The 27716-nt window shown below is 33.1% G+C and overlaps 1 protein-coding gene across 2 annotated transcripts in view; it reads right to left on the bottom strand.

Annotated features, from left to right (window-relative positions):
* The window catches only part of LOC106867371 (protocadherin beta-15), a 91548-nt gene that overhangs the window by 8026 nt on the left and 55806 nt on the right, over positions 1–27716 (bottom strand). Inside the window, exon 3 of one of the 2 annotated variants that reach the window (XM_052972925.1) lies at positions 2409–2559. The exons of the other annotated variant lie outside the window; for it this stretch is intronic. Coding sequence (XP_052828885.1) covers positions 2409–2559 — 151 coding nt within the window. The remainder of the gene's footprint in view (positions 1–2408; positions 2560–27716) is intronic. 2 annotated transcript variants of the gene reach the window in all.

Below are 27716 nucleotides of genomic sequence, written 5' to 3'. Positions count from 1 at the left end.
CCCGCACAAGCCAGTCCAGGGGCACTGGCAACGATCTCGCTCGAAAATCCTACAGGAGCCAGTCAGGCGGTACTGGCAACGGCCACGCTCAAAATGGTGCATCTCATGTGCCACCCGCACAAGAACCAGTCCAGGGGCACTGGCAACGATCTTACTTGGCTTGCCGGGTCTTCTCACGCACAGCCCATTTCCAAAGGTCTCGGTCCGTAGTCATCGCCTCGGTGAGGCCCAATGTACGAAGGTCTTGCCTCACCACCTCAGCCCAGGTCTTCCTGGGCCTACCTCTTCCACGGGTTCCCTCAACTGTTAGGGTGTGGCACTTTTTCACGCAGCTATCCTCCTCCATTCTCACCACATACTACAAAGGAATCTAATCTATTTGAAGCCCTTGTTGACAGACCTAATCAATAATTACCCTGTGAAACTTAGAACCTTTTTTTGTCAGTGGCTTACTAAAGCTTGTACTCCATGACATAAATTTTAGATAAATTAATGACTTAGTCATAAATAAAGTATATCAAAAAAATATCTTAAGATTATACTGTAAGACAATGTAAGAATACAAATGAAACATTGACAAGAGTTGATGCTAGAGTAGAAAAGTACTTTAATACTTCACAGAGTAAAAGGAAACAAAAGAGTTCAGATCTTGAATCAAATTAGGTGCTTCTGTAGCCTTTGAGATACTTGTTAGGATAAAGAATTAAACGAGAGACATCTGATCATAGAAGCAGTCTGTCAGCAGCTCTTTTATGTGATTAATATATATTACTACTGTTTGCTGTCCACTGCACAGCTACGTTATAAAACTCATACATCCAATGAAGTTACCAATTTACTTTTATACCAATAACTTTCTCTGATTTTTGCATCACTATTTCTTTTCCACAGAATAAACTTATTTACCTGTCTTCCACAGCTTATATGTAGAAATCAATAAGCTGGCTGCTCACTTGATAACACAAATGGGGTTTTAGACAACGGACTGATGGTGATGATGATTATGATAATGATAATCCAACTTTACTAATGCAGGCTAGATCTATACTCCTCCATTGAACTTTCTACCACACTGACTTAATTAAATCACATCATATGAAACTAGATAAACTTTCATAACTCAAAATCTTAAACAAAATTTAGTGTAAAATCTCGTATAAAAAACCCGCCAGAAGGGATAGATGCTTACACTGTGTCACAATTAGAACAAGTATAAGAATGTCTGAAACTGCTTCTAAATAAAGTTAATGCTTCATTGATTAATTTATTTTTCATAAAATAATGTGGAAAATCTAATAAAATCTCTGGCATTTGCAAATATCAAATTTGAAAAAGAAAATACTTATAAGTTTATCAGTTACTGTTTAGCTCCAGTTCAGCTTGAGTTAGCGGACTTATGATTAAAGGCATTCCAACCTTGGAGAAACCATCTTTTCTCAGGATTAGTGTATCTTGGATTACATTTTATAATGTATACATCCCAATATTTTCTAGATGGTAGGGCATGGTTTGAAGAGAAATTAGCTGCTATTTCTAGCTGCTCAAACTACATAGAAGCTTCCTTGTTGGTGGATTGTCTGTGTAGGAGGGGGGACTTCAACAACACATTTATCCAAGTAATCTTCCTGCTAACATTTTGACAAGGAAATTTGTAATGTAAGATGTAAATTTACTATATGCTGCAACACACTTAGAATTACTTGTCTTCTGTTGTTCTACATCTAACTTTGTTATGATGGAGATAATTCACCTTGCAGCAACAATGTTCTGTTGCCAATGAAATGTTTCACCAACAGCTTCAAGGCAACTTATAAAACTTGTCAGAATTAAATTTTGCACAAAAAAAATTGATTTTGAAAGTCAAAGAGCCAAGAAAGAATGGTTAGTAGTATAAAACTATATTGGAAATCTTTTCTACATATTCATCTAGATATCTTCCTACACACATGCATGCATATGCACATAGATAGATAGACAAGTAATTAATTAACTTGATAATTAGAATAGCTTAATATCTAATGCTTAAATAATAGTTTCTAACATTAGCAGACGGTCATAATCTCTTAAATTGACCTCAGTATTTAACTGGTACTTATTTCATCAACCTTTGAATGCTGAAAGAGAAAGTCAGCACTGATGAGGAGTTACCTCAGCATAAAGAGACTAAAACTTTAAACTACAAAGCATTCAGTCCAGCACTGCACAGATTCTTCCTTCTACAACCTTAGAATTTACTAAGATGGGAAAATATTTCTAAGCATAAACACATCTATTTAATATTAATAGCAATGATCATAACTGAACCAATGGGAATTAATGACAGGTGCAGCTAAAGTCTGACACTAAAGATAAATTGGTAAGTTATGGTTGAAGGGAAACTAAAGAGATAATGTAATATTTCTAATTACCTGACATTGCAGGTATTTCTTCATAAAGTCCATTATACTGCTCATCCAAAGTAAGGTGACTGTCTCTTAGAGTTGCCAATGAATCACTGAGATAGTTAGGAATCATAACAGGGTCATCGCTAGATGTCACAACTATTGGCTGACTGTACTTCTGTTGACAAAAAAATGTACAATTATCAAACACTATATAGCAACTTTCACTATCCATTGCTAATGGATATGAAAAGAGGAGAGGAAATAGATTCTATATGAGTTGTTTTCTTTCTTTGTTCAAAGAAATAGTGACATGAAAAGATAAGGTATTTCAATGGAACAATAGCTATTTTTTATATAAATCTCTGCCTAAGGCTGCTTCTGATTCTTTGATACAAACCCAATGTTTGAAAGAGTGTATATTTAATTTAAAACTCTTGATATTATTTTATATGACTTTGTTCTTTGGCTTAATAATGAAGTAATTTTGTAAATCCTTTTAAATTCTAGATTTTTAAAATTAATTGAAACACATAGTGTACTCTATTAGAAATATTGTCATAAAAGAATTAGCATAAAAAATTGTGAACTTACAGTATACAGTTATATGTTAGATGGAAAAAAAACACATAATTATCTTTCAATCATTTAACAAACCAGTTTAAATAGTTTCAAAGTGTCATTAATGTGAATTGCTTTCTAATTAACAACATTAGCTGATATCAATTACAGTCCATCTATTTCTTGCCTCTACATAGTGAACTCAAAACCTTTGAGGCTAACTTCCATTATTCTAAAGTAAGTTAAATAAGTATCAGTAATTACAGTGGATTGATTCAGTTGACTATTCCTCTGTAAATTTGTATCATTGCAACAAATCATTGTTGCTGTTGTTGTAACAAAGTTTCATATCGAATCACAACAGTAGATTCATATTTTACAGTTTGCATAATCAAGTCAACTCTCAAAGAGGAGTTTTACAAAGAAGAGGACAAACATTTTCTGCAGCATTTGTGACTGATGAGAGGAAGGGAGGAAGTTATCCTCATGCCAGAGACCTTCACTAAATGCTCACAATACAGCAGACTCCACCAAAGATGTCCAAGAGCCAAACTAGACAATAGATAAAGACAACTACCAAATTTTGAAACTTTTCTCTCTGCTTACATGAAAATATAGATAAGTTTCTTCAGGTTTCTTAGGTGTTTCTGTTCTCTAACCAAGTTCAAACTTTCAATCTTTTTCTATTTCCCCTGCTTTGACTTTGCTATCAAACATTGTAGCAACATCTATAAATGCTTTCTACTTCTACTATCATTGTCTTTTCTACAAGTCTCTGGAGATAGGAAATTGTTCTTTTTGCATACCAAACTATTGTCATATTCTTATATTTTGCCACACATCTTAAATATAACAAAACAGTTGCTGTTATTTTTGCTTTAAAAGATTTGTTTGGACTGCTTGTTCTTGTACAGCTATATCATTTTCTGTTTTCCTTTTCATATTTTAAATTTCAGTCAAGCTCACAATATCTTTTGATTGTCTAACAGTCTCCTCTCATTTCTGCTCACATTTTATATATCACAATAGCAATCTAGTATTGTGTTTGTTTGTTTTTTTTTTAAAACATTCGTGAAAAAAAAAACAAAACAAAAAAAAACACTAGATTGTTATTATGAAGCTTCATTAAGGGCTCAACTCTTGAAAACTGTCACTCGAGTGAGTGTAGATAATTATAAATATTTGGTGTTGTGTAAGAAAAAGAAAATTCATGTTATTTGATATTTTTTGTTTTCACTGGGTAAATAGTTAAGTGCCCTCTGAGAATGGTATCAATAAATTTACCCAATACTTTTGCTTACTGGCTGAATTAGAAAGACAGCAATTAGTTGAGTAGAAAGTAGAATGGAATATTCTGATCATTTCTGAGTTGGGTATATCTTTTGCTTTTACAATTTATCAATTTATATTATTTTTTTTTCAAATATTTATATTTTGTATACATTTCATAATTACATCTGCATAATCACATATTTTTTTCTTATAATTTTGTGTTTTTCTAGAAAATTATCATCATCATTATTATTTTCTTCTGGTTTAACCCAAGTTTGATTCTATGAACTTCATGAAGGTGATAGGAGTTTTAGTTTTACTCCAATATAATGATAATAGTTCTATCAATAAGGCTTACTACACAATAAGAATAAAATGTCCCCCTCCTCTACCCTTTTGGATATGATGATATTAATTCAAGTCAATGATTCAATCAATTTTTATCTTTATATGTACATTGCTTCAACCTAAGTTATAATATATATATTTATGCTTGAATTCCTTTTCATTAAGTTTTATCTTCTCTCCATTGATGCAAAGCTGAGTGAACAGTCAACTACCACTAGACAGTGCACACACAAAAAAAAAAACAGATGAAATAATTTTCCAAATATATTGTTGCTTAAATATTTGAAAAAGTGTTCTCAGAAACATGCACACACACATGCACACGCGTAATGAAGATTCCATTTATCATTTTTGTATGTTTGTCTCAGCTAGCTTGAGTAAGAAGAAACCTCAATCCAATGCTTGACCATGTGATACCTTTTCTAACAATAGTCAGATTATTACCCATTCTCCAGTTAGATATAATGAGTCCATAGATCATTAACCATATATGCACACAGACAGACACATAAGGAAGACATCAGGTTCAAATTATACATTGCTTCCTTTGACTATTATCAGAATGCTGCAATGAAGAATTTCTATAATTGTTATAACATGATGTTACATAGTCTACCTGATTACCAATTACATAAATTATTATTATCCTAATGGATTTTGAGAAAAATTCTTAGCTCTACTCATTTTATCATGCTAGTCATTTTTGAACAACCTCAATATAACATTATTAAGAATGTCCATTTGTTTAACTTGTCAGTTAATTTATTACATAGTGTCTAAGAGACTAGAAAGCTAGCCCATATATGGTTTGTTTCCTTGCTCTTATTTTGTTTATAGGATTATGTAGTAACTTGCTATTTTCTGCCTCTAACATGTATCATGAATAATATACGTGCTTTTATAATGTAAGTTTTTTTTCTTTTTGATAATATATTAATTTAAATGCTAATGAAACTGCAGTGCATAGTAAATTCATGCTACTTCTTTAACTACAACAATAAATCTATTTTCAAGTATTTAGCCCTGGGAAGATATACAAATGTGATAGATACTGATCTGCTTTCTGTTATTGAAATGTGGTATTCAGTTCAAAATGGATTTGTTCCATTTCATTACCTGTAACTGTAACTCTTATCCATTTTGCATGTTTCATCCCACTCTTAGATTTACGTTTTTTCAGTATATATTACTTCATCAAATGTATTGATCTATTTGAGGATAACCTTGGTGTAATATTCCTTATAAATGATTGCATAATTGTTAAGATGGATGGAACTTTATCCTTGCAATGTAGCTCTCATAATTCTATCATCATCGTCATCATCATCATTGCTTTAATGCCCACTTTTCTATGCTTGCATGGGTTGGACAAAATTTGTTGAAGCAGATTTTCTGTGGCTGGATGCTCTACCTGTCACAATTATCAAGCAATGTCAAGGTAAGGAAGCAGTAACACACACACATACACACACAAAATGCACACACATACATACATTCATATGCACACACACATACATACATACATATATATATATATATATATATATATATATATATATATGACAGGCTTCTTTCAGTTTCCATCTACCAAATTCACTCACAGGGCTTTGGTCAGCCAAGAGCTATAGTAGAAGATATACACTGAACAAATTTGAGCATCTTCAATCGGGCATTTTGGTCCCTCTGCACTGAAGTTTTTGGCACAGTTGGGCAGCTTGGGCAGTGGAATGTGTCCCTTGCTCAAAAACAATCTTTGCTCCTGTCACCAACTGGAATTGCTTTAGAATGATGTTGATTCCTTTTGTGTCATCCAACACCATTACAATATTGTCCATATATTGTATCCCAGTTCAACACCTCCAATTTCTGCAGCAGTGGCTTGAGAGTCAATGCATATTGAAGAGATGACAGAGAACAATCATAACAGTCTGAACATGTGATTCAAAATAGTTCTGATAGATAACCATTTAATCTGATCACTGAGCAGATAGCACCAGAAAGTGGACTGCTGTAGCCTCTGAGAGCAGGACTGAAACTGAGTGCTTTAAGAGGTAATAATGGTCCACACTGAAGCCAGGTGTTGTTAACCATCTGATTTTATGATGCAGCACATAATGTAGAAATTGTTATGGATGGTAGTAGTAGTAGGTAGTAGTGGTAATTGCCATATTTAGTACTAACTGAAACTGAATATGTATTGGATTATTTAGTCCAAGGAACAATGGAGCTGACAAACCCCAAAAAAATGGACTGCTCCAGTTGAAACGTCTTTAATCATACGTTTGTTTAACCAGGACTTTAAAAACAACTGGATTACTTTCATATTATGCAATTTCATTGTGATGATAATTTTGTAACTTGTCCTTTTTAAAACTTTGTCATTCTATTCATTTAACAATACTACTTATCTTTTTATAGTTTACTATTCATGCATTTAGAGTTAATATTATTTCTCTCCTATACACTTCTCAAATTTACTGGTGTTGACTCCCAAAATTACAACTTGGATCAATCAATATCCCAAGTATCTCTATAATGATAATTTGGTTGTAAACATTTTATGTTTAATGTTCACTTACTAATAGGCCTGTCCAAGAACTCGTTAAATTATCACTTTCTACCATTATTGGTTCTTATTTCTTTCTTCATATATTTTTATTTTATTTTATTTTTACTTCAAACTTTTATTCTTTCCAGTAGTCAAAAGCATTACTATATCCTTAAGTGAAATTTGTTATAGTCTAAAAAGGTTTTATTTTCCAAAGAACATCTTGGCACATTATAGATTCTTTTATTTTAAAAAAAATTTATTAATAAATGTGGGCCTTTCAAGTTTTTCAAAATCCATTTTAGTATGTTTAGTATTAATGTGATTGCTCCACCTGTCATTGTTGTTTGTTGCAATATGACATATTGTTGTTTATAAATTAAACAAATTGCTTTCATTTTTAAATATCTTTAGTTCTTTAGTCTAGAGGCTCTATTAGCATATTCTTTCATATTAATTTTTTTTTTTTCAGTAAGGATTTCAAAGAAGTCTAGTTCATAACTGTTATTCTGATAGCAACTATTTCATTATTATTACTTATGTAACTGTGTGCGTACATGTGTATATGTATTTATGTGTATGTTTGTTTGTATGCATGTGTGTATGTATCTATTTCTTGGTGGCCATGCATGTATATGTATTTGTTGGTGTGTGAGTATGTACGTATCTGTTGATGTATGTAAACATATTTGTTGGTGTGTGTGTGTACATGTAACCATGGAAAAGACATTTAAAAAAAAAACTTTTTCATGAAAGCTGTATATCTATTAAGTAGAAATTGTATCAATAACAAGCAATGTAATAAGTGGCATTGAAACATTAAGTTTAATCTGAATTAAAGAACTGTTTATCTATCTTCCACTTGTGAATAGTTTCAATTATGTTACTAGACACATTTTATTGCTACCTTTATTTCACTTTCAGATTGGTAATGTTAGCAAGTTGAAAGAATTATTTCAAGCAATTTGTTTCCAATTAATTTCTGTTTGGCTTTAACAAAAAAAAAAAAAAAATAATATATAATTCATTTAAAACCAAAGCATCAGATGTCAAACATTCTGTTGATAATGTGAACTTCCTTGAAGCAAATTTAGGAGATGAGGTGTCACATTGATTAACAAGGTTATAGTGGGAATATAAGCTGTTGTTCTATACTAGACAGAAGTTCCACTGTATCCAGTTACAAAAATGATTATTGCTAGACAGTATACTATGGCATAATAAATGTGTTGTATTGTAAGATGTTGAAATATTCTGACAGGAAAAATGTTAGACAATTCCCATTATACTATATCATGTAACAATACGTTTATCAGTGATATTTTATATTTGTTTTCCCTCACTGAATAAGATGATTCTGCTTGATTGACTCTTCTGTCCTATCCACAATCAATTCTGCCACTTTAATTTCTCTCAGCTTAAATTATCAACATATTTAACTTGTTCAATTATTTTGCACTTACTATTTCACTTTTACTTCTCTCTTTTACCGAATATTTCCTGCTATTAGTTCTCAGCCTCCTGCAAAGACTATCACTAAGAAAATCATAAATTTTCAGACTCATAGATGCAAGTATTGCTGAGGTTCACTTCACAAACCAATCATTCCAGGTTTGACTCCACTGCACAAATCTTGGGCAAGTTTCTTTCTACTGAAGCCTAGTGTTAACCATTGTCTTGTGTATGAAATTTAGTTGACAGAAACTTGTGAAAACTTGTATTCATTCAAAATAGTTTTCTCACCATAAGCATGCCTGACAAAGAAATATTGATACACTTTTAGGAAATACTCTTTATTATTTTGCAGTGTTGGTTAATAATTTGTTAATAATCCTTTCTACTTTGGCACAAGACCTGAAATTTTATGAGAAGGGCCAACTTGATTACATCGATCCCCACCCCCAATGCTCAACTGGTGCTTATTTCATCAATCCCAAAGGATGAAAGGCAAAGTCAACCTCAGCAGAAAAATAATAACGATAATAATAAATAAATAAATAGATAATAATAATAAATGCCCTGATGCAGTACCAGGCAGTGAGTCTCATGACTTCAGATCTTAACTGATCAGAAGTTTTATCATGTACATTGTTTTGTCTTGGTATAAAAAGATGGGCTACAGTAAATATTCTGCTCAATACCACAGATTTGCTTGTCAATTGTTTGACCTTAACCAGTTGAGCATGTCCTTTGGTGACTGACAATATGTGCATCTCTGATCACGGGCAGAAGTAGTGGGGGAGCATCATACCCATGTGTTGAGAGGAATTCTTTGGGGTTTAGATAATTCACCTCTGGAAACATGGATGTTTCATTCAACATCCTTAAACAACCCTTGTTCAGGGACCTTTTGAGTGAGCTGGGCTACTCAACCTGAAGAAAATTCCAACTGGGCCCCCACCTGCAAGGTAATGCACTATTTACCTTGATATGAGATCATCATGTCACATGCATATGGTTGTGATGCATGTACCTGATGTATCCTTATCAGACAGGCAGTCATGATGGATATATTGGGCTTCATATATTTTATTCCAGGGTAACTTTGATGGCATGCTCTGCTCTTTCACCGAGTAATAATAATAATAATGATAATAATAATAATAATAATAATGATAATAATGATATGCTAATCAGTTCCAAGCATATAACACTTATTTATTTTAATATATATGTCTGGGTTTATTTGTAATCCAGTTTGCACAATAATAAAATGTGTATCTTGGTTTTTAGAATAGGAGCACAGCTTTTAGAATAGTTACACCATAATGTTTGCTTGCTGTTAGAAGTGGCTATAAGCATTGGCATCGGGTGATTACTCAATAAGATACAGCAATGTATTGTCTATAATAAATAAATAAATAATTTCTTCACCCAGTGATTTTCAGTTCTAAGTCTGTACCAAGTTTTTGCACTTATGCAAACTACATAAATCAGTCGCAATGATCAGATGCCAACCCTTTTATTATATTCTTTAAAATCAAAAAGGATTGATATTTTAAGAGTGAACCTTGGCAATGCTACTAGTAAAGATTTAATTTACAGCAGATTAGTTCTTAATGATATTCCCAATGTTTTCAGCACTAGGATTACAATTTTTTTTTTTATTCCTGCCTAATGGATGGGCAAAAAATAGTAATCTTTCTTTGTTTGTCTCTCTCTCCCCTCTCTGTACACACACACACACACACACATTTATGAAGAAGACAGATTGAGGAAGAGTGGTAAATAAATAGCACTGGCACAACTAATCTATTCTTTCAGCCCCAACAATAATGGCACCCATTACTAAAGATATATCGTCAATCAAAATATCTGGTTGCTAACAAAAATATATATAAAGAAAGGTCTGAAAGTTCTAATCTACACTGGCATCAATAGAAAAATACCTTTATTAGACATCAATATCCAAGCTAGAGATAAGAAATACATCACCTTCTCATACAGAAAATCCACTAACAAGTACAATTGCATCTATGTCAATAACAAATGCTTTATCTCATAGAAACTATCAATGCTGCTGCTGATGATGATGAGAATGATAACAACAATTTTCAAACAATTCTCGTTAATATTATCAAACATAAATGTTCAACATAAAAGTACGAAAAAATATTTCACACTATTGATATCGATATTCATACAAGCAATGCAATGGAATATTTTACCGAATTCAGCTGCACCACACATTTGCATGCACATACACGCAAACAGAGTGGGTGGTAGATGGAATAGAGTGAGGAAAAGTATTCTATTGTTCACAGTAAAAAGTAAATCTAGCAAAAGCTTAGAAAGATTGCATAACATGTTCAACGAAATGTAACAACAGAGAAGATAAACATAAGTTGAAGCTGTATTAAAACAAAAGCAATCACAATAACAACTCCAGCAACATTCATCCACAACTTCAGTAGCAATATCTATAGCATCACAATAACAATATCAGATATGAGATGTGTGAAAGAACATCCTAAATAACTAAAATCCATAGTTTCTCACCAATAACAGAATGCAGTATTTTCAGATCGTTAATCCAACTATGACAATAATTCAGGTACAAATGTTGGCAGTTTGAGGAATGACTTTGAAACTTGGGGTTTGGTAAGTAATGGTGTAAATGGCCAAGGCCTTCAGGATCCCTGCTTACTCTATCTAAGTTGCTCTCCATAACACTCAGAATGTATGAGATTTGTCACTTTACGTGAAGTTGTTTATTGATCCTTATATTGATGAAAGATTTATGTTTTCCTTCTCTACTTTGCTCTATCTCTTAAGATTATCCTGACAACTTGTCTGTAGGATCATAAATACCTTGCACGGATATAAGCTGATAGTGTATTTGGAATGTGTGTGTGTATGGGGACTGAGACACTCCTTTTTCAACTGCTGTATGAATTTACTGGTCCAATCTCTGTTAAGTGGCAAGTTTGAACTGGTAAAACTCGAAAACTAAATCCTACTGGATATGAAACTTATAACTGGAAAAATTTTGATACAAGATTATGTGCAGGCATTGTGTGTATGTGTGTGTGTGTTGTGTGTGTGTGTATGTGTGTTGTGTGTGTGTGTGTGAGTATGTTGTGTGAGATAAAAAAGAACAGGTGCGGAATGAGGTAAATCAACTGTTTACTTAACATTATCACATGATTTTGAATATAGCAGTACTTCTGAATATGTACTGATTCTGAACATGGTGATCTGTCCAACCCATACCAGCATGGAAAACAGACATACAACAAAGATGATGAGATGTATATGTTTACATGCACTTTGAATATTTGCTTACACACACACTTTGTGTCTGGCATGCAGATGATTCTGCCAGCTTGCTGCTTTAATAGAAATAATAATAACGGTTTCAGATTTTGGCACAAGGCCAGCAGTTTCTGGGAGGGTGCAAGTCAGTTACATCGACCCCAGTGCTCAACTGGTACTTACTTTTATTGACCTTGTAAGGATGAAAGGCAAAGTTGACCTTGGTAGAAATTGAACTTGGAATGTAAAGATAGATGGCATACTGCTAAGCATTTTGCCCGGCGTGCTAATGATCCTACCAGCTTACCACCTCAACAATAATAATAATAATGATAATAATAATAATTTGAAATTCACATGAGGATAGAGCGTGCTCTAAAAACTGATTTTGAGATTGGTGCTTGGGTGTTGAAGTATCTTCCACAATACTTAACTCTTAAGTACCAAGTCTTATAATTCATAGACAGAGACCCTGTGAGGCCTTTAACAACAGAATGCTGTGTACTCACACAGAATTAACCAGAGCAAGTAAGATTGAGAGCTCTGAGAAGTAAATAATAATAATCCTTTCTACTAAAGGCACGAGTCCTGAAATTTTAGGGAAGGAGACTAGTTGATTACATCAACCCCAGTGTTTCATTGTTACTTAATTTATCAACCCCGAAAGGATGAAAGGTAAAGTCGATGTCAGTGAAATTTGAACTCAGAATGTAAAGATTTGTAACGAAATTCCACTAGTTATTTTATTTAATATTTTAATAATTCTGCCAAATGATAATAATAATCTTTTGTAATACAGGCACAAGGCTTGGAATTTTGGGGGAGAGGGGTCGAGTCAATCAGATCAACCCCAGTACTTGACTGGTACTTAATTTATTGAGCTCGAAAGGATGAAAGGCAAAGTGGATCTCAGCGGAATTTGGATTCAGAACACGAAGACAGATGAAATGCTGCTAAGCACTTCACCTGATGTGCTAACAATTCTGCCAGCTCACTGCCTTCCAAATGATAATAATAATAATGTTGAAGCAAATTGCTCTGTTCTGACTCAAAGAGCAAGTGGTTCATCTGGCTTAATTAGTTCTTGTGTCCAGCACTGGAAAGGAAACATATTGCTTTCATTTATTTTTCTGATAGCCTTCTATTGTAAAGTGCTTGTCTGATATTGACTACTCTGGCCCTATTAACAATACTGTAGTTATTTATTGTGTGATTCAAGATTTTTATATTTCTTCCATTTTATGTCTCAACTGCAAGATAATATCAATGGCAGTGAAATGTGATCAAGGTGGATACTTTATGTTTTTGACAGTTTTATATCATAGAACTTTCCCCCCTTCCCCCACCTAGCTGACATGTGTCTCATGAGCAACAGAACAAACAGATATATTGATTTTCCTTCGATGGACAATTCATTATTTATGGCTATTTTCCTGTTGGTGTTGTTTTTATTGGTTTCTTTTGTGTTGTTTTGTTTTCTAATTATTTTCTTTATATGAGTAGATTTCTGAGGTCTGTTTTCATTTCATATCTGCATATTTATTTTAGTGGGGATATTGTAATGTGGCGATGAAGATAGATTTCATACCTGCTGAGTGCTATGTCTTTATTGAGACCATATCCATCTAAAATACAACCAGCTTTTTGTGAGAATTAATTTTGTAAATTTATTCTTAATAGGTTACCATATACATGCTGAACATGTATTCTGTGGGTTTATGATACATGAGCCTACATAAAAATAACATACAGACAGATAGATATTTATACATACATACATATTTACATGCATACAAATGTATGTATGTGTGCATGTATGTCAGATTACTCTCATGCTTCTGGTAGCATATGACCCAGTACAACGTGTTGCACAGCCAGATCATCAGCAACTAAACCAGCAACCCCACCAAGCTTGCTTCATGAGGAGGAGGATTTCTAGATATCCTGCAGGTTGAAAAACAAAACCCATCAAAGGTTGGAGGAACTCAGGAGAGTCAACAGTAGATGGTGCACACCAGTTGTACAGAAGAATATGTGGGTGTGTTTGTGTGTAAATTATATATATATATATATATATATATATATATATATAGTAAGAAGCTTGCTTCCCAACCACATGATTTGGGGTTCAGTCCCACTGCATGACACCTTGGGCAAGTGTCTTCTGCTATAGCCTCAGGCTGACCAAAGCCTTGTGAGTGGATTTGGTAGATGCAAACTAACATATAAATTTGTTATATTGGTACAAAGTTATAAGAGAATGGATATGAAATTGTGACATTCATACCAAGTGGAATGGCTACATCTTGAAATCAAAGCCACGTTATCTCTGATCATTAGGGGAGTTCCTTTAGCCTCATGTCTCTTGTATATTTTGTTATATTCTCTCTATTATTTGCAATTATATTCTCTCTAACCTTCAACTTTAATACCAGTCAAACATTAGTTTGATCAACGAGTCAATAAAACATTGTTAACCTCAAAACCATAAAACATTATCAAAATAATAAACACTAAGTTATTGATAAAGCAAATAAGAAATTCTATCTTTCAACTTCCACATCCAACCTCTAAATAATGTTCTTTATTTTTGATTATATTTCAGAGATATAAAACACATATTTTATGATATTGAGAATTTAAAAGCAAAGTTATTAACTTAAATGTAGAGTTACTAGCTATTTGGCAGGGGTCACAGTATTTAAAGCTAGTAGCAGAAAACATTGATTTTTTTTTCAAAGCCTGAGCTGCTATCAGAGATTTGAACCTATTTTCTTTAATATTGGAAACCAATAACTGAAGTAGTCTACAATCTAGAGTTATCAGTGAACATTTTAACCTACTTTACAATATTCATTCTAAGCATTCTACACTTTATGGACATTAAGATACAATAAACAACAGAACAATTGATTAACTAATGAAGTCTTTTTGAAGAGTTAATTTTGCACGAGGTCTCCATCTCCACTATCACCATCACATCTAGTAGCACCATCAACACTATCCCCATCACCACTATCGTTATCACCTCTAACACCACCAACACCATTCTACCAAAACACTAACACCATTATAACTTAACATCATCTCCTACACTACCACTTTAATCACCAATATCACCACTACCTAATACCACTGCTATGATGCAACAATCATCACAACTATCAGCATCATCTCGAACTAATAACTATCATCACAACTGGGACCATATTATAAGTGTTCCATTCTCACAAGTGATGGTTTTGCCACTACCATTATCATCTCCAATATCAACAAATATGCTCTTATCATCTTCATCCTCACACTCAGCATCTTCCCCTTTATCATTATCCCAACCACTCTCCTACCAATGATATCATCACTACCACCACCACTATCACCATCATCGTAATCATCATCATCATCATTACCAATCATGGAGTTTGTTTTCCATACTGTATAGGAACATTATATGATGTTACAAGTTGTAAATTAGTGCCCACCATTCCAACCACTACATAATACAAGGGTGTGTGTACATACGTACGTACGTATGTACATACATACATATATACATACATATGATGGGTTTATTTAAGTTTCCTTCAGCCAAATCCACATACAAGGCTTTGGTCAGCCTAGCATTATAGTAGCAGACTATCTACTTCATCCAAGGATGAAACGTAAAGTCAGCATTGGCAGAATTTGAACTCAGAATGTAATGCTTCTAAGCATTTTGTCTGGCATTCTAACAAAGTCTGTCAGCTTGCTGCCTTAAAGCATGTAGATATTGAATGAAATATCTTACTTGAAAACAAGTAAGGGTTGGCAGTAAGTTGGCATCTAACTTAAAATCTGTCACAAGAAGTCTCATTCAACCCATACCAGCATAGCAAAAGCAATAACTCAAATGATGATGATAATATGCATAGATATTATGTATCTGGATGTAAGTGAGCTTATGTATATACACATACGCACAAACACATGTGATGATCAAAAATATATTAGTTTCCTGTGATTTCTGACTTCATGTAATCATTTTCTTTGCCATTTATTCTATAAATGTAGCATCCTAAATCATGTCAAGCTTGACAGTTTTAACATAATCAAGCAGATCTTAAAAGAATAATTTAAAATGTGGTTGTGAATCACAGAATATTGCTGGACTATACTCTCTTGGGAAATTATGTTTTCACAGCTAACAGCCATTAAACTGAAAATCTGCCTAAATTAACAGAACACATATGTTAAATTATAGCGACTGGGGAATTGCACAGTTTGTAGCAAGGGTAATTTTTACTTAATGCTATGGATATTGTTTACATTATAATTTCAGATATCATTTTTATAGCTAGTATTATAATTACAAATTATGATATTGTTTCCATAAAAGAACATTATTATACACTTTAGTGTTTTTATTTCACATTTATTTGTTGTGGTGGAAGACATTGCTGGTATGGATAGATGCAATTTATCTGTCGAAAATCCAGTTTCACTCTAAACATTCCATAGTATTCTATTTTATATTTTAATAACTTTAATATATTTAGGAATATTTAATAACTTTTACTAATTTTGACCTGTTTTCATGAAAGGACACATTTGTCCTCTAATATTGTCTGCTGAAGTGAAAGCTGGCAACTTGGGTGTGAAACTATAGCTATCTTTTGTTAGAACCCTTAATATACCTACCAAAAACTGTGGATGCGTGTGTGTGTGTTTAAACCCTCAGAATTTCTGAAGTTTCCAACTAATTTTCTCCAAACTGGGAGCATACATTACTTATGTTCCAGAGATGGTTTTAGGCTCTTAAAAGTTTACACATAATGAGTAATGGGTCCCCTGGGGTCAGGAAACCCCCTTTTCTGGATAGACACTATGAACAATTGCATAACTTGGTTGCTTTGTTGGTTCAAGAGACATTACTCTTGATGACATACTTATGTTAATTTCTCTACCTCTACTGTGTATATATATATATATATACAACTGAGGATGTGTGTGTGTAAACCCACAGAACTTCTGAAGTTCATAACTGATTTTCTCCAAACTGAAAAAATACATTACTTATGTTCCAGAGATGGTTTTAGACTCTTAAAATATTTCACATAATGAGTAATGGGGCTCGGTGGGGGGGGGGGGGGGGGGGGGGAGAAACTCCCCCTTTCCAGGGGTATGTATGACTGCCCGCATGGTCCACACATTGTTTCTGTTCAAACTGGAAAAACAGCTACTGAAATGATATAAGTAGGTTGTATTAAATGGATGAATCAATGTAGACTTGAAACTGCATTGTCTAAGTGGTAGTGATAATAGCTTGTTCCTGTAGTTCCATAGGTAGCAATTTTTGGGAATAAAAACCGTTTGGAATACTCTATGTTTATTACAAAAGTATGCTAAATTATGTTAAATCCTGAGTAACTATTCAGCTATTTTCTTTTAGCTTCAGTATCAAAGTCTTCCTTCTAAGCATAGACGAAGCCCATACAAATATTCTTCAGCTATTAATTACAAACCATGATATTGCGTGTACATTAACCTCCTAATTTATGGTGCCTAAGACCCAACCACGTTAGTTAGAGACTGTGTCCTTAATGTGACCTTGCATGCCCAGACGCTGCATGCAGAATTGCTTTCATTTGGGAGCTGAGTTGTCCTCACAAAGGTTGCACACTGTTTACATATATAATTTGGAAATATTAGTAAAACAGTACTAAGCTATAGAAATAACTGCTTCAATTCATATGCAAATGTTTAAATCATTTCATTAAACATTCGATTTATTGACACATAACAAAAGCACTTATTATAAACTGTTTGCATGTGAGTACTCACATGCACATGTGCCAATGCATGTGTGTGTTTGTGTGCGTGTGTTCAAAATTGAGATATGTAGTTATGAAATTTATATATCTCTTCTTCTTTTCAGACATCTTGCATTTAATGTTTCAGTATCATATGACAGTTTTAGCTTCATGTAGAAAGTGAAAAAAATGCCATCTGATGCTATCAGACAGTAAAATGTTTATCTTCTGCAAAGAAAGGTATTTCATAAATATTTTTATTTAGGTTAGTATTGGCTTCAATTCAGTTTTGGTTAATTGCTCTTCTACTAAATCTTCTGCTATAATAATTGATAAAAGCAAATGGAATTCTTCACAATATTCTCTGCATGATCGATAACAAGGAAAAGATATTTTTTCCATATCTGTAATGGTTGACCAAATTCCTTGGAGTTTGAGATGCATGTCAGATATCAGAAGTGTCACAATCAAGGAAGATGGATAAAAATGACTGAAGCGTAAACATGTCATTTGGGTCAGCAGGCAATCTAAAGCCATCCACAACATAGAGAACATCTGATTGGATGTCACACTTTTATCCCATTTCCACCCCAATATACCTAAAGTAATGGCAACCACTATATCATGATGTAGTTCAGCTAATAAAACATACAGAACGTTATAGCTATATTCATTTATTTTCCTAGCTTCCAAGAAATGCATAACCATAGATAAGCAGCATACATCTTACTTGTTTTTACAAATGGTTGTTTTTTTCTCTTCTTTCTTTTCTCTTAGATGCATTTTTATTCAGTAAAGATCTGTAGAGATTAGGGAGAAAAAATGACTACCATTTGGCCATTACTAATGTATTTTGAGCAGCCACACCATCACCACAACTTCCATCACAAGCACTGATGCCATTTCAGTGTATAGATAGATACATTAAAGTTTATAAGAAAATAATGATACATGATGAAATACATAGAGATAGGAGACTAGCTAGAATATTCCATGTTTTATACTATGTCAGGTTCAAAAAGAAATGATATGGAAACACATTATGTAAATCATATTTTGTTTTTCCCTCAAAACCATTGAACTAATATATAGATGAATAAAAAGATATCACCAATAATGTATTGGATATATCTTTGAGTTATCTTTAGCTTTTCATGAGTAAGATGGAAGAATATAGCAGTTTCACATAACTGCATAAAATTCTTTTGGGGCATTTAGAGAAACTAGAAAAGAAATATAATCATTATTTGCGTTACAAATACAAATGTCTTATTTAGGCATATAACCACAGACATACAAGGAGTTATGAGATCTACATTTTGGTTACATTCTAAGACAAGGATATTTGTAAATTACTATGAAGTGCTTGCAAAGGTTTTACTTGAATAACAGGTTTATATTATATGAAAGGAAGGATACAAAGTGCAAAGTACAAGAAGCCAATGAATGACTTTAATAGACGACTCCAGCTTGAAATTGTTACTTTTGTATTATTCTGAATACCTTCTTTTATCTTATACTTGAATTTACATAGCAACATTAGAAATAAACAGAATAATATATATATATATACATGTGTGAATATATATATATATATATATATATATTTATATATCCAACGATAAAGACCATGCTGAAGTAAGCAATGGAGTCTGGTACAGCTTGTATGTATCTGTATATATATATATATATATATATATATATATACACACACACACAGAGGCACACACACACGTGTATATATATATATATATATATTGTAAGTCCTCGAGTATAATCCGCATCTCTCCATCATTTCCCTCATTTGTCCATCTCTCATATCCTTTCATCATTCATTCCAGCACCACCACCCCCATGCAGCTCACATAATGCCAAACGGTATGAAGCTTACCCACATAGTCTCCCCAACCCACCACCACCACCACCTTCATCACTCTACCTACCTCTCTCTCTCTCTCTCTCTCTCATCATTCAGCCTCTGTGTGAGAGACTGTATTGAACTGTTTGTACCCAGTACACTCCAACTGCTCCCCTTTCTCTACTGGTAGTCATCAGTCTCTCGCTCTTGAGCCACTTCTTCTGTTATCCACCACCTGCTCTTGTCTTTGTTCCCCTCTGTGTTGCCCATCACTCCCCCCACCTATTTCCACCGAAGTCATTGTGTCTCTACCATCATATTCTTGTACATTTTACCCACCCATTCTCCCATCTGGCCATTTTTCTGTCATTGCTCGCTCTCTCCCTCTCTCTCTCTCTCTCTCTCTCTCCCTCTCTCTCCTCTTCCTGTCCCTGATTATATTACCTGAGTGAAAGAACAAGTCTTAGGGTACTGTGTTCTCACTACACCTACAGTGTACAAGACATCTCCTGCTGTATTGGTGCTACAGCAAAATCTTCCTCCTAACATACTCTCTGAAGTGGTTGGTGAGCAAGCAGAGGAAAAGTAAGGTTGGGAGGTCTCTTTACTTGTGTTTCATTAAGCATTTGACAACTTCTCTAGTTTTGGTGTCACTAGAAAATGCACAAAATGCACAATGTAAAGTGGTTGGTATATGAATGGAGAATGAGTGTAGAATTAAGAGGACCTTTTAGTTTTGCCTTACTGAGGTATGACAACCTCTCTAATACTGGTGCCATGTGAAAATGCACCTGGCTGTAGAAACCAAGCCAAAATGGCATGTACAAGCAACAGTCTATAAGAGTAATAATGACTGTCAGTAACAACTCAGACCATGATGACCTCTCCAATTCATGTCACCATGGAAAGTACACAAAAATGCTGCTGCTGCTGATGATGATGATGACCTCATGTATATGGGTATGCGTGTGTGTGTATGTATGTATGTATGCACACACACACACACACACACACACACACACACATTCAGAAACTACAGGAGTCCATTGGATAGTGCTGAAACCTGGTTTCTGTAGTGTTAATCACATGATGAGAAATTACTGCCCCAATGGTTGGTATACAAATTTATTGTTGCTAATATTGTTCACTAGCTGGGGATCCTATTTCCAACAGCTGGGTGCTTTGAAGCATGTCCATTAAAGTGCTTTGCCCACTTCTATCTACTGTAGAATCAAAAAATGAAAGTTAAACATTTATCAAATGCTATGTCATCATTGTTGTTACTACCCAACATCATCATTATCATTATTATTTCCTTCCTGACATGGGATTCAAGAAGCTTCAAATTATCATTTTCATCATCGTAACTCCTATTTTTCAATGTTAACTCAACTGCAGTAGAGTTTGAACATCATAAATAATGTCCTAACAACCTAGACTGAGTTGACTGCAAATCAGCTTGCTCCAGGCCTTTGAGACAGTAAATGCTTCATTTGTCAGTTTTAATTAACGGCTATCCTTCCAGCCTGCACTAATGCCATGGCTGCTATTTCCATGATATAATGACTTTGAAATATTGTTGACAACAAGAGATCAATACAGGAGTGACAGACATAGGCCTAAAATCATGGGTCAATTCTTTTGTATAGGAGATGGCATTAAGGGAGTCTACTAATTCAGCCCTTCAACAGTAGTTACTACTCAAGCCTAATGTAAGTGATCATATTGTGTGCAGGAAATAAATCATCTGCTCCCATTAATTTTTAGAAAGCATTTCACTTTTAATCATTTTTGGAATGAAAATTTTCTCATTGATTAAAGATCCTTTTTTTTTTTTTTGATAATTTTATTTTATATTTTCTTATCTGAAAATATTGAGGGAATTTACTTCATGAAAACCCAATTTTATAATTAAAAAAAATGACAATAGCATCAATAACAACAACAGCAGTAATTGTTTCTAGTAGTAGTAGTAGTATCTATGGTAATAATAATGACAATAAAATGATAATAATAACAACAATAACAATATGTATCACAGTATCTTCAACTTCATTTGCACAAATGAAGAATTGTAGCTAACATTCAAACATACACACCTTTATATTCACATCCATACAGTTAATCACACACACATACACACTTGCACACACATATACAGCCACATTCATATGCTTGCACGCAGCTGTTTGTCATTAATTACTCAGAAATAAAAGAGATAGAGAGCATCATGGCAAATTGATGATGAAAAATGTTTAATTTAATTTATACATTGTTCTAAGCTAATTTATCCTTTATCTTCAAGGGATGAATATTGGAGGAAGATTGCTGTTGGGGAAAAAAACAGGGTGAATTTTGTCAAAATAAAATTTTAAATTACAAATTATACATTTCATCATCGTTTTGCTCAGAAAATGTGTTTGTGTGTAATAAAGTGTGCTATGTGAGTGTGTGTGTATATATATATATATATATATATATATATATATATATATATATATATATATATATATATAATGTGTGTGTGTGTATTTTAGTGTGTTGTGTTATTGTGGTGTGGTGTGCTATGTGAGTGTGTGTAGGTGTTTATGCATATGATTGTGCACATGTGTGTAATTAGACTGAATAGAAAATCAATCATTTGATAGGATTGTCAAGTTTCTCATCAATTATGAAACTATCCCTTCTTTAGAAATTTGGTCTTGAAGATGTGGCAGTGCATCTTGGGAGATGAGAATAATATTTGTGTGAGTCACAAGAATGCAATTGTGAAAAATTGGTAAGTTACTGAATTATTCTAAACAGGCCAGACAAACTATAGAAGGGTGAAACATGTATGCAACAAAGAAATGATCAAACTAGATAAAAAATATATTTTCAAAAACTTGCAAACTACTTTGAAGGATAAAAAAATTTCAAAATTAGGTATTAAATTTATCGATGAGACAAAAATGTTTATTGAATTAAACATTTTTCTAGTTTCATGAATGCATTATTCAAGTTATATATTATTAAAAATTTATTCAATTTCAAAACTGCTTTGAAGAATACTAGTTTAATAGCAAAATATGATGTTGGTATTAGAACTGGCTTAAAAAATAACCATGTTATATTTTAATCTAAGTTCTTATTGAAAAGCAAACAACTTTGTTTCATATTCAATAACCTAAAAAAGGTATTCAGCTCTCCATAATTTGGTGAGTACTTAGAACACTAGGTACACGATATCAATTGAAGTCATGCACAAGAGTGATATAAGCAAAGTCAAAATCTGTAGCAGGTTCACCGAAGAATTTAATGTATACATGAAACTGCAGATAAAATTATGTTCTCAATACCAATTATAGATCATGAGGTCATATATTGGAGTTCAGCTATACTTAAGAACTTTTATATGCTGATTACCTGGCTCTGATAATTCAGTTTATCAAGAATTTCAAAAAATTTTCAAAATGAAAGAGAATAGTCTAAAAGTTGTAGTGGCAAGGACTAAAATTCTAATTTATATGCCAAATAAATATGCTAAAGTAGTTAGTAGTAAACATCAATGAAATGAATCAATGAATAATGTTCAGATGGTTTTCAAAATATAGGACCCCATAGAGACTGGAGAGTAATCAGGTGGGTATGGTTCAACAGCTATGTTACATTAATTTGCATGGAAGGTGAAGCATAAGTAAGCTAGGAGAGAAGCTAGCATCAGAGACAAAAACAGTATGTCCTGGACAGGTGACTTATAGCAAACAATGAGTGAGAAATGCCATGAAGCATTTTGTTAGGCATTCTAACAATTCTGCCAGCTCACCACCTTACAGGGATGGAAGTAATAACAAGAGAAGATTATGAAAAATATGTGAGGCTAGATCTGTGGATGCTGGACCTCACTGATAATGTAACAAAGAATTGCAATCAGTGTTGATATGCCGAATGGCTGACACATCGAACTTCAACAATCAAATATAAAAGCATTGATGAGAATGATGATAAAGATTTTAAGAAATATACACTAGCTACAATGTTTATCAATAGTCTTGCTTCAGAAGAACTGAATATATTCTGTATAAAGTGGTAAGATAAGGAGTTATGTTTGAAACAGTGAAAGCTTGCTCCATTGACATAAGATATCTAACACTTCTTATGGAATTGAGCCATGGATCCCATGAACTGACTTTGCTTCAGTATCAAAATAATTTGTAAGATTCCTGTTTACTTGCATTTCCTTTACTTTTGTTTGGTTTCAACTCCTCTGCTAGGCTTCAAATATACATTTACAATTTACAGAACATCAAGCAATAATTAAATCTTGGCCTGACAATAAAAATATAAGTAAAAACAATTTTGTTTTCAATGTCATTTTCTAATTTACCAGACTATAATTCATATTTCCAAAATTCAACCAGAATTTAGTGAAAAAAATATTGAAATTAAAATATTGTCTTACTTCTATCCTAGTTATCCATAAAGTTGTTTCAGCATTGTACTTGTTTATTTTATACCAATATCTTTTTGGTGAATCATTCATATCAGCAAACAGCTATTTATATGCTGAAAAAATATGTCTTCTATTACCTTTATCTTTTCACTGAGCCGACTCTATCAAATATTGGATCCATGTATGAATTGGCTACAATAGTTTTCAAAGATAAGATAAACTTAATCTTCTCCTCTATTGCTTTTGATGGGATGCCACAAATGTGGTTGTTAATATAACATGTAATCAAGTTGTAATTATATTTAGTGTTGCACTGATTCTCACATCAAAACACATTTTATCCAGCCAATGCACAGAGAATATTTTGTACATGACTACTCCTTGTCTGAAACAATTAGTTAAACACAGTTAAGAAATACTTAAAAAACAAAACATATTTTTCAGATTGTTTTTCAGATTGATATAATGCAATGTGTTATAAATGTTGTTACTATTGCAATGCTAATTACTACCAGAAAATTTCTTTTTGCATTCATTGTGACAAAGACATAATATTCTGCAGAAAGGGAGGATAGATTACACTGTTATTTCTGATTTTTGAAAATACCAAATACTTTTAAATGCATTTAGTTGATTATATAAGACCAGTTTCTCTTTCATTCAGAATAATGTAAATAACTTCAACAAAACAATGCAAAGAGTTTCATTTCAAAGGACACTGGTGAATGTTTGAAGTTGTGCCAACTCAGCATTCAACAAATACAGTAACAAAACAAAGACTTGGCCTCTTCATGTAGATCTTACAAAATTGGATTCTAACACTTTTCAGAAAGCTTGGTTTATTTCCATTTTGTTTTTATTATATTTCACAAATCATTTTCCAATTTCCCTCTCTTTCTTGCTCACTCTCCCACATGCACTGAATTTGGTATGACATTGTGGTTAAGAAGTTTGGTCCCATTGCATTATAGCTTGAGCAGGTGTGTTCCAATGTAGCCCTAGGCGACCCAATACCTTGTGAGCAAATTTGGTAGATGGAAAATATACAAGGCTTCTTGTATATGTATGTGTGTGCATGTGCATGTATAATTGAAATTTCTTGGCCGACTTCATTACATGAATGCTCATTTTACTAATTATAAGATAAGGTTCCTCATCAACAAATAACTATGATGAAAGTGAAGAAAATGTAGCACAAATTGAGAACTAAGTTGTTAAGTTTAGTGCGGAATTCAGCTCAATATCACTGTCTTCAGAAACTAATTTTAAATACCATTTAAATGGATGTATTACTCACTTATAAATCAGTAGTAATGTAAATAAAATTTAACTCTCTGATTTCCAAAAATTAGGAATACAATATCCGATACATTAGATTATGTAGTATCTAAGACTGCCTTATCCAATGCATTCATACATCCCCACCCCCGTAAGGTAGGATATAACTGGAATGCGATTTGGCAGCTATTTCTAGCAGGTTGAGTAAGAGCATAAAAGCTCCCTCATTGGATCATTATTTTCCAAAGTGATTGTATAACCATTTGTGTTGTAACAAATAAAGTCTCAAATGATGAGACCAAGGGTCAAAAGATTTTCTTTTCTATTTCACTTGTAACTTAATGAAATGCAATTAATAAACTTGTCAAGAAAGAATCTCATAGATTACAGGATTTAAAATAGCATACTGCATCAGAAATGAAACCAATGTATAAAACAATTGCAGTTATTTTCATTCTAAATTCTGTATGAAGAGATTTGATTGATAAATGAATATCAGGATAGTTTCACTCTGTAGAATAGCTTAGATATATTCTGATCACTTTTGGTTTTTAGCAATCAGAAATTGGATCTGAGAAATGTTTCAGTGGTCCTAGAAATTTAATTCTATCATTATATTTAGCAATACCTCTACAACATTTCCTTCTTTTACTTTAGAAATCAGATTTTCATGATATTATGAAATCATTCAGCCAAGCATTGTAAGTAATGACTACCACTGCAAATATTTTTCTCTTTTTCTCTCTACCAAGCTACACAAATCATTTGTCCTAAACATGTTTCAACTATGCTAGACTGCTGTCAAGTCCAATTAGTATGCTATTGCATCTTATTAAAAGAAATTGTGAAACTGAAGCCAGGTGCTAGCCTGATGGATATTGATTGATAAATGAAATCAATATTCATGAGGCAGTCTTTTACCAAGCTCAGCTTTCTGGTGCCAAGATTCTCTTTCCCTGACACTGTCGCCAATTTTTTTTAAAGTGAGTGAACAGGCAAGACACTTTAAACAACTGTTCTGCATTGTTACTTAGTATAGAGTAAATCTATTCATTCTGTTACACATACAATGACAAACACATACATACACATTCTTCTAATCTCAAAAGGAAACTGGCATTAAGTAATAGCTAATGCTACATGCAGTCAAGAACATGGTGGGTTCAGTTCACTCCAATAATATACTTAGAAAAGAAAGGAATTCTCAAATTCTCAATTGACTCAAGTCCAAATATAAACCTCAGAAATACATTCATTTAAGATATATATATATATAATAATAATAATAATAATAATAATAGGGATAAAATCCAAAATTACAGGTAAAACTCAATTAAAATCAATTTATTAAAAATTAAAATTAAATTAAGTTTCACAGTATAAAATATATACAAATATATAGTTTTAGGGAAAAAACCAAGGTTCATGAACTCATCAATGAAAATCCACTGTCACATATAAAAAAATTAATAATTAAAAGTGCAATAAATAAGTATAATATAATACAAAGTAAATATCATAAGATAAAGACAATAAAATGACTACACGTGTTTTATAACCAATTTTCAAATAGAAAGAAAATTTATTAATTATTGGGGCCCTGGGATATGTAACACACTGCCTAACTACCAATTTTGAGGAATTATGCTTCTTAAAGCCAGATAGGAGAAAGCTGATTTGAAGACTACAGATCCAAATCATCACTGGAACTGCAAAAACCAGTAAAACCTTCAAGTTTATCATTTATATGCATGCGAATACTATATGCATGAAAATACATACATAAAACAAAATATATAAATCTGCACACATACATACATACATACATACATACATACAAAAATACTCTGCTGATGTTGTTGAAATTCCAATGAAGGAGCCTTGGATCTAGGTTAGAAACTGGCTCTTTCTCTATTGGCTAGAAATCTTGAAATAAAACTGAAAAATGACATACATACACACACATACATACACACATACATACATACACACACATACATACATACACATATATAATAGAACAGAAATAAGGTTATAAGCAAATATGCTTGCTTATAACCTAATTTCTGTTCAATTCTAAACAAAATTGTCCTACGAATGGGAATGTGAAACTCTGAGTAACAGTTTTTGTGATATTTCTGTTGCTTTTTAATAAAGCATATTACTCTACCTCTGGTATTCAAGTACTATTTTTTCCACCTTGTTTTGCATTTATGTGCTTACTCTGGTATACTTCTTCATCGTTTAACGTCCGCTTTCCATGCTAGCATGGGTTGGACGATTTGACTGAGGACTGGTGAAACCGGATGGCAACACCAGGCTCCAATCTAATTTGGCAGAGTTTCTACAGCTGGATGCCCTTCCTAACGCCAACCACTCAGAGAGTGTAGTGGGTGCTTTTACGTGTCACCCGCACGAAAACGGCCACGCTCGAAATGGTGTCTTTTATGTGCCACCCGCACAAGCCAGTCCAGGGGCACTGGCAATGATCTCG

Source organism: Octopus bimaculoides, chromosome 14 (assembly GCF_001194135.2).
Source record: "Octopus bimaculoides isolate UCB-OBI-ISO-001 chromosome 14, ASM119413v2, whole genome shotgun sequence".
In the NCBI taxonomy this organism is placed as follows: domain Eukaryota; kingdom Metazoa; phylum Mollusca; class Cephalopoda; order Octopoda; family Octopodidae; genus Octopus; species Octopus bimaculoides.
The sequence above is the reverse complement of the archived record's forward strand: the minus strand, read 5'-3'. Positions and strand labels throughout refer to the sequence as shown.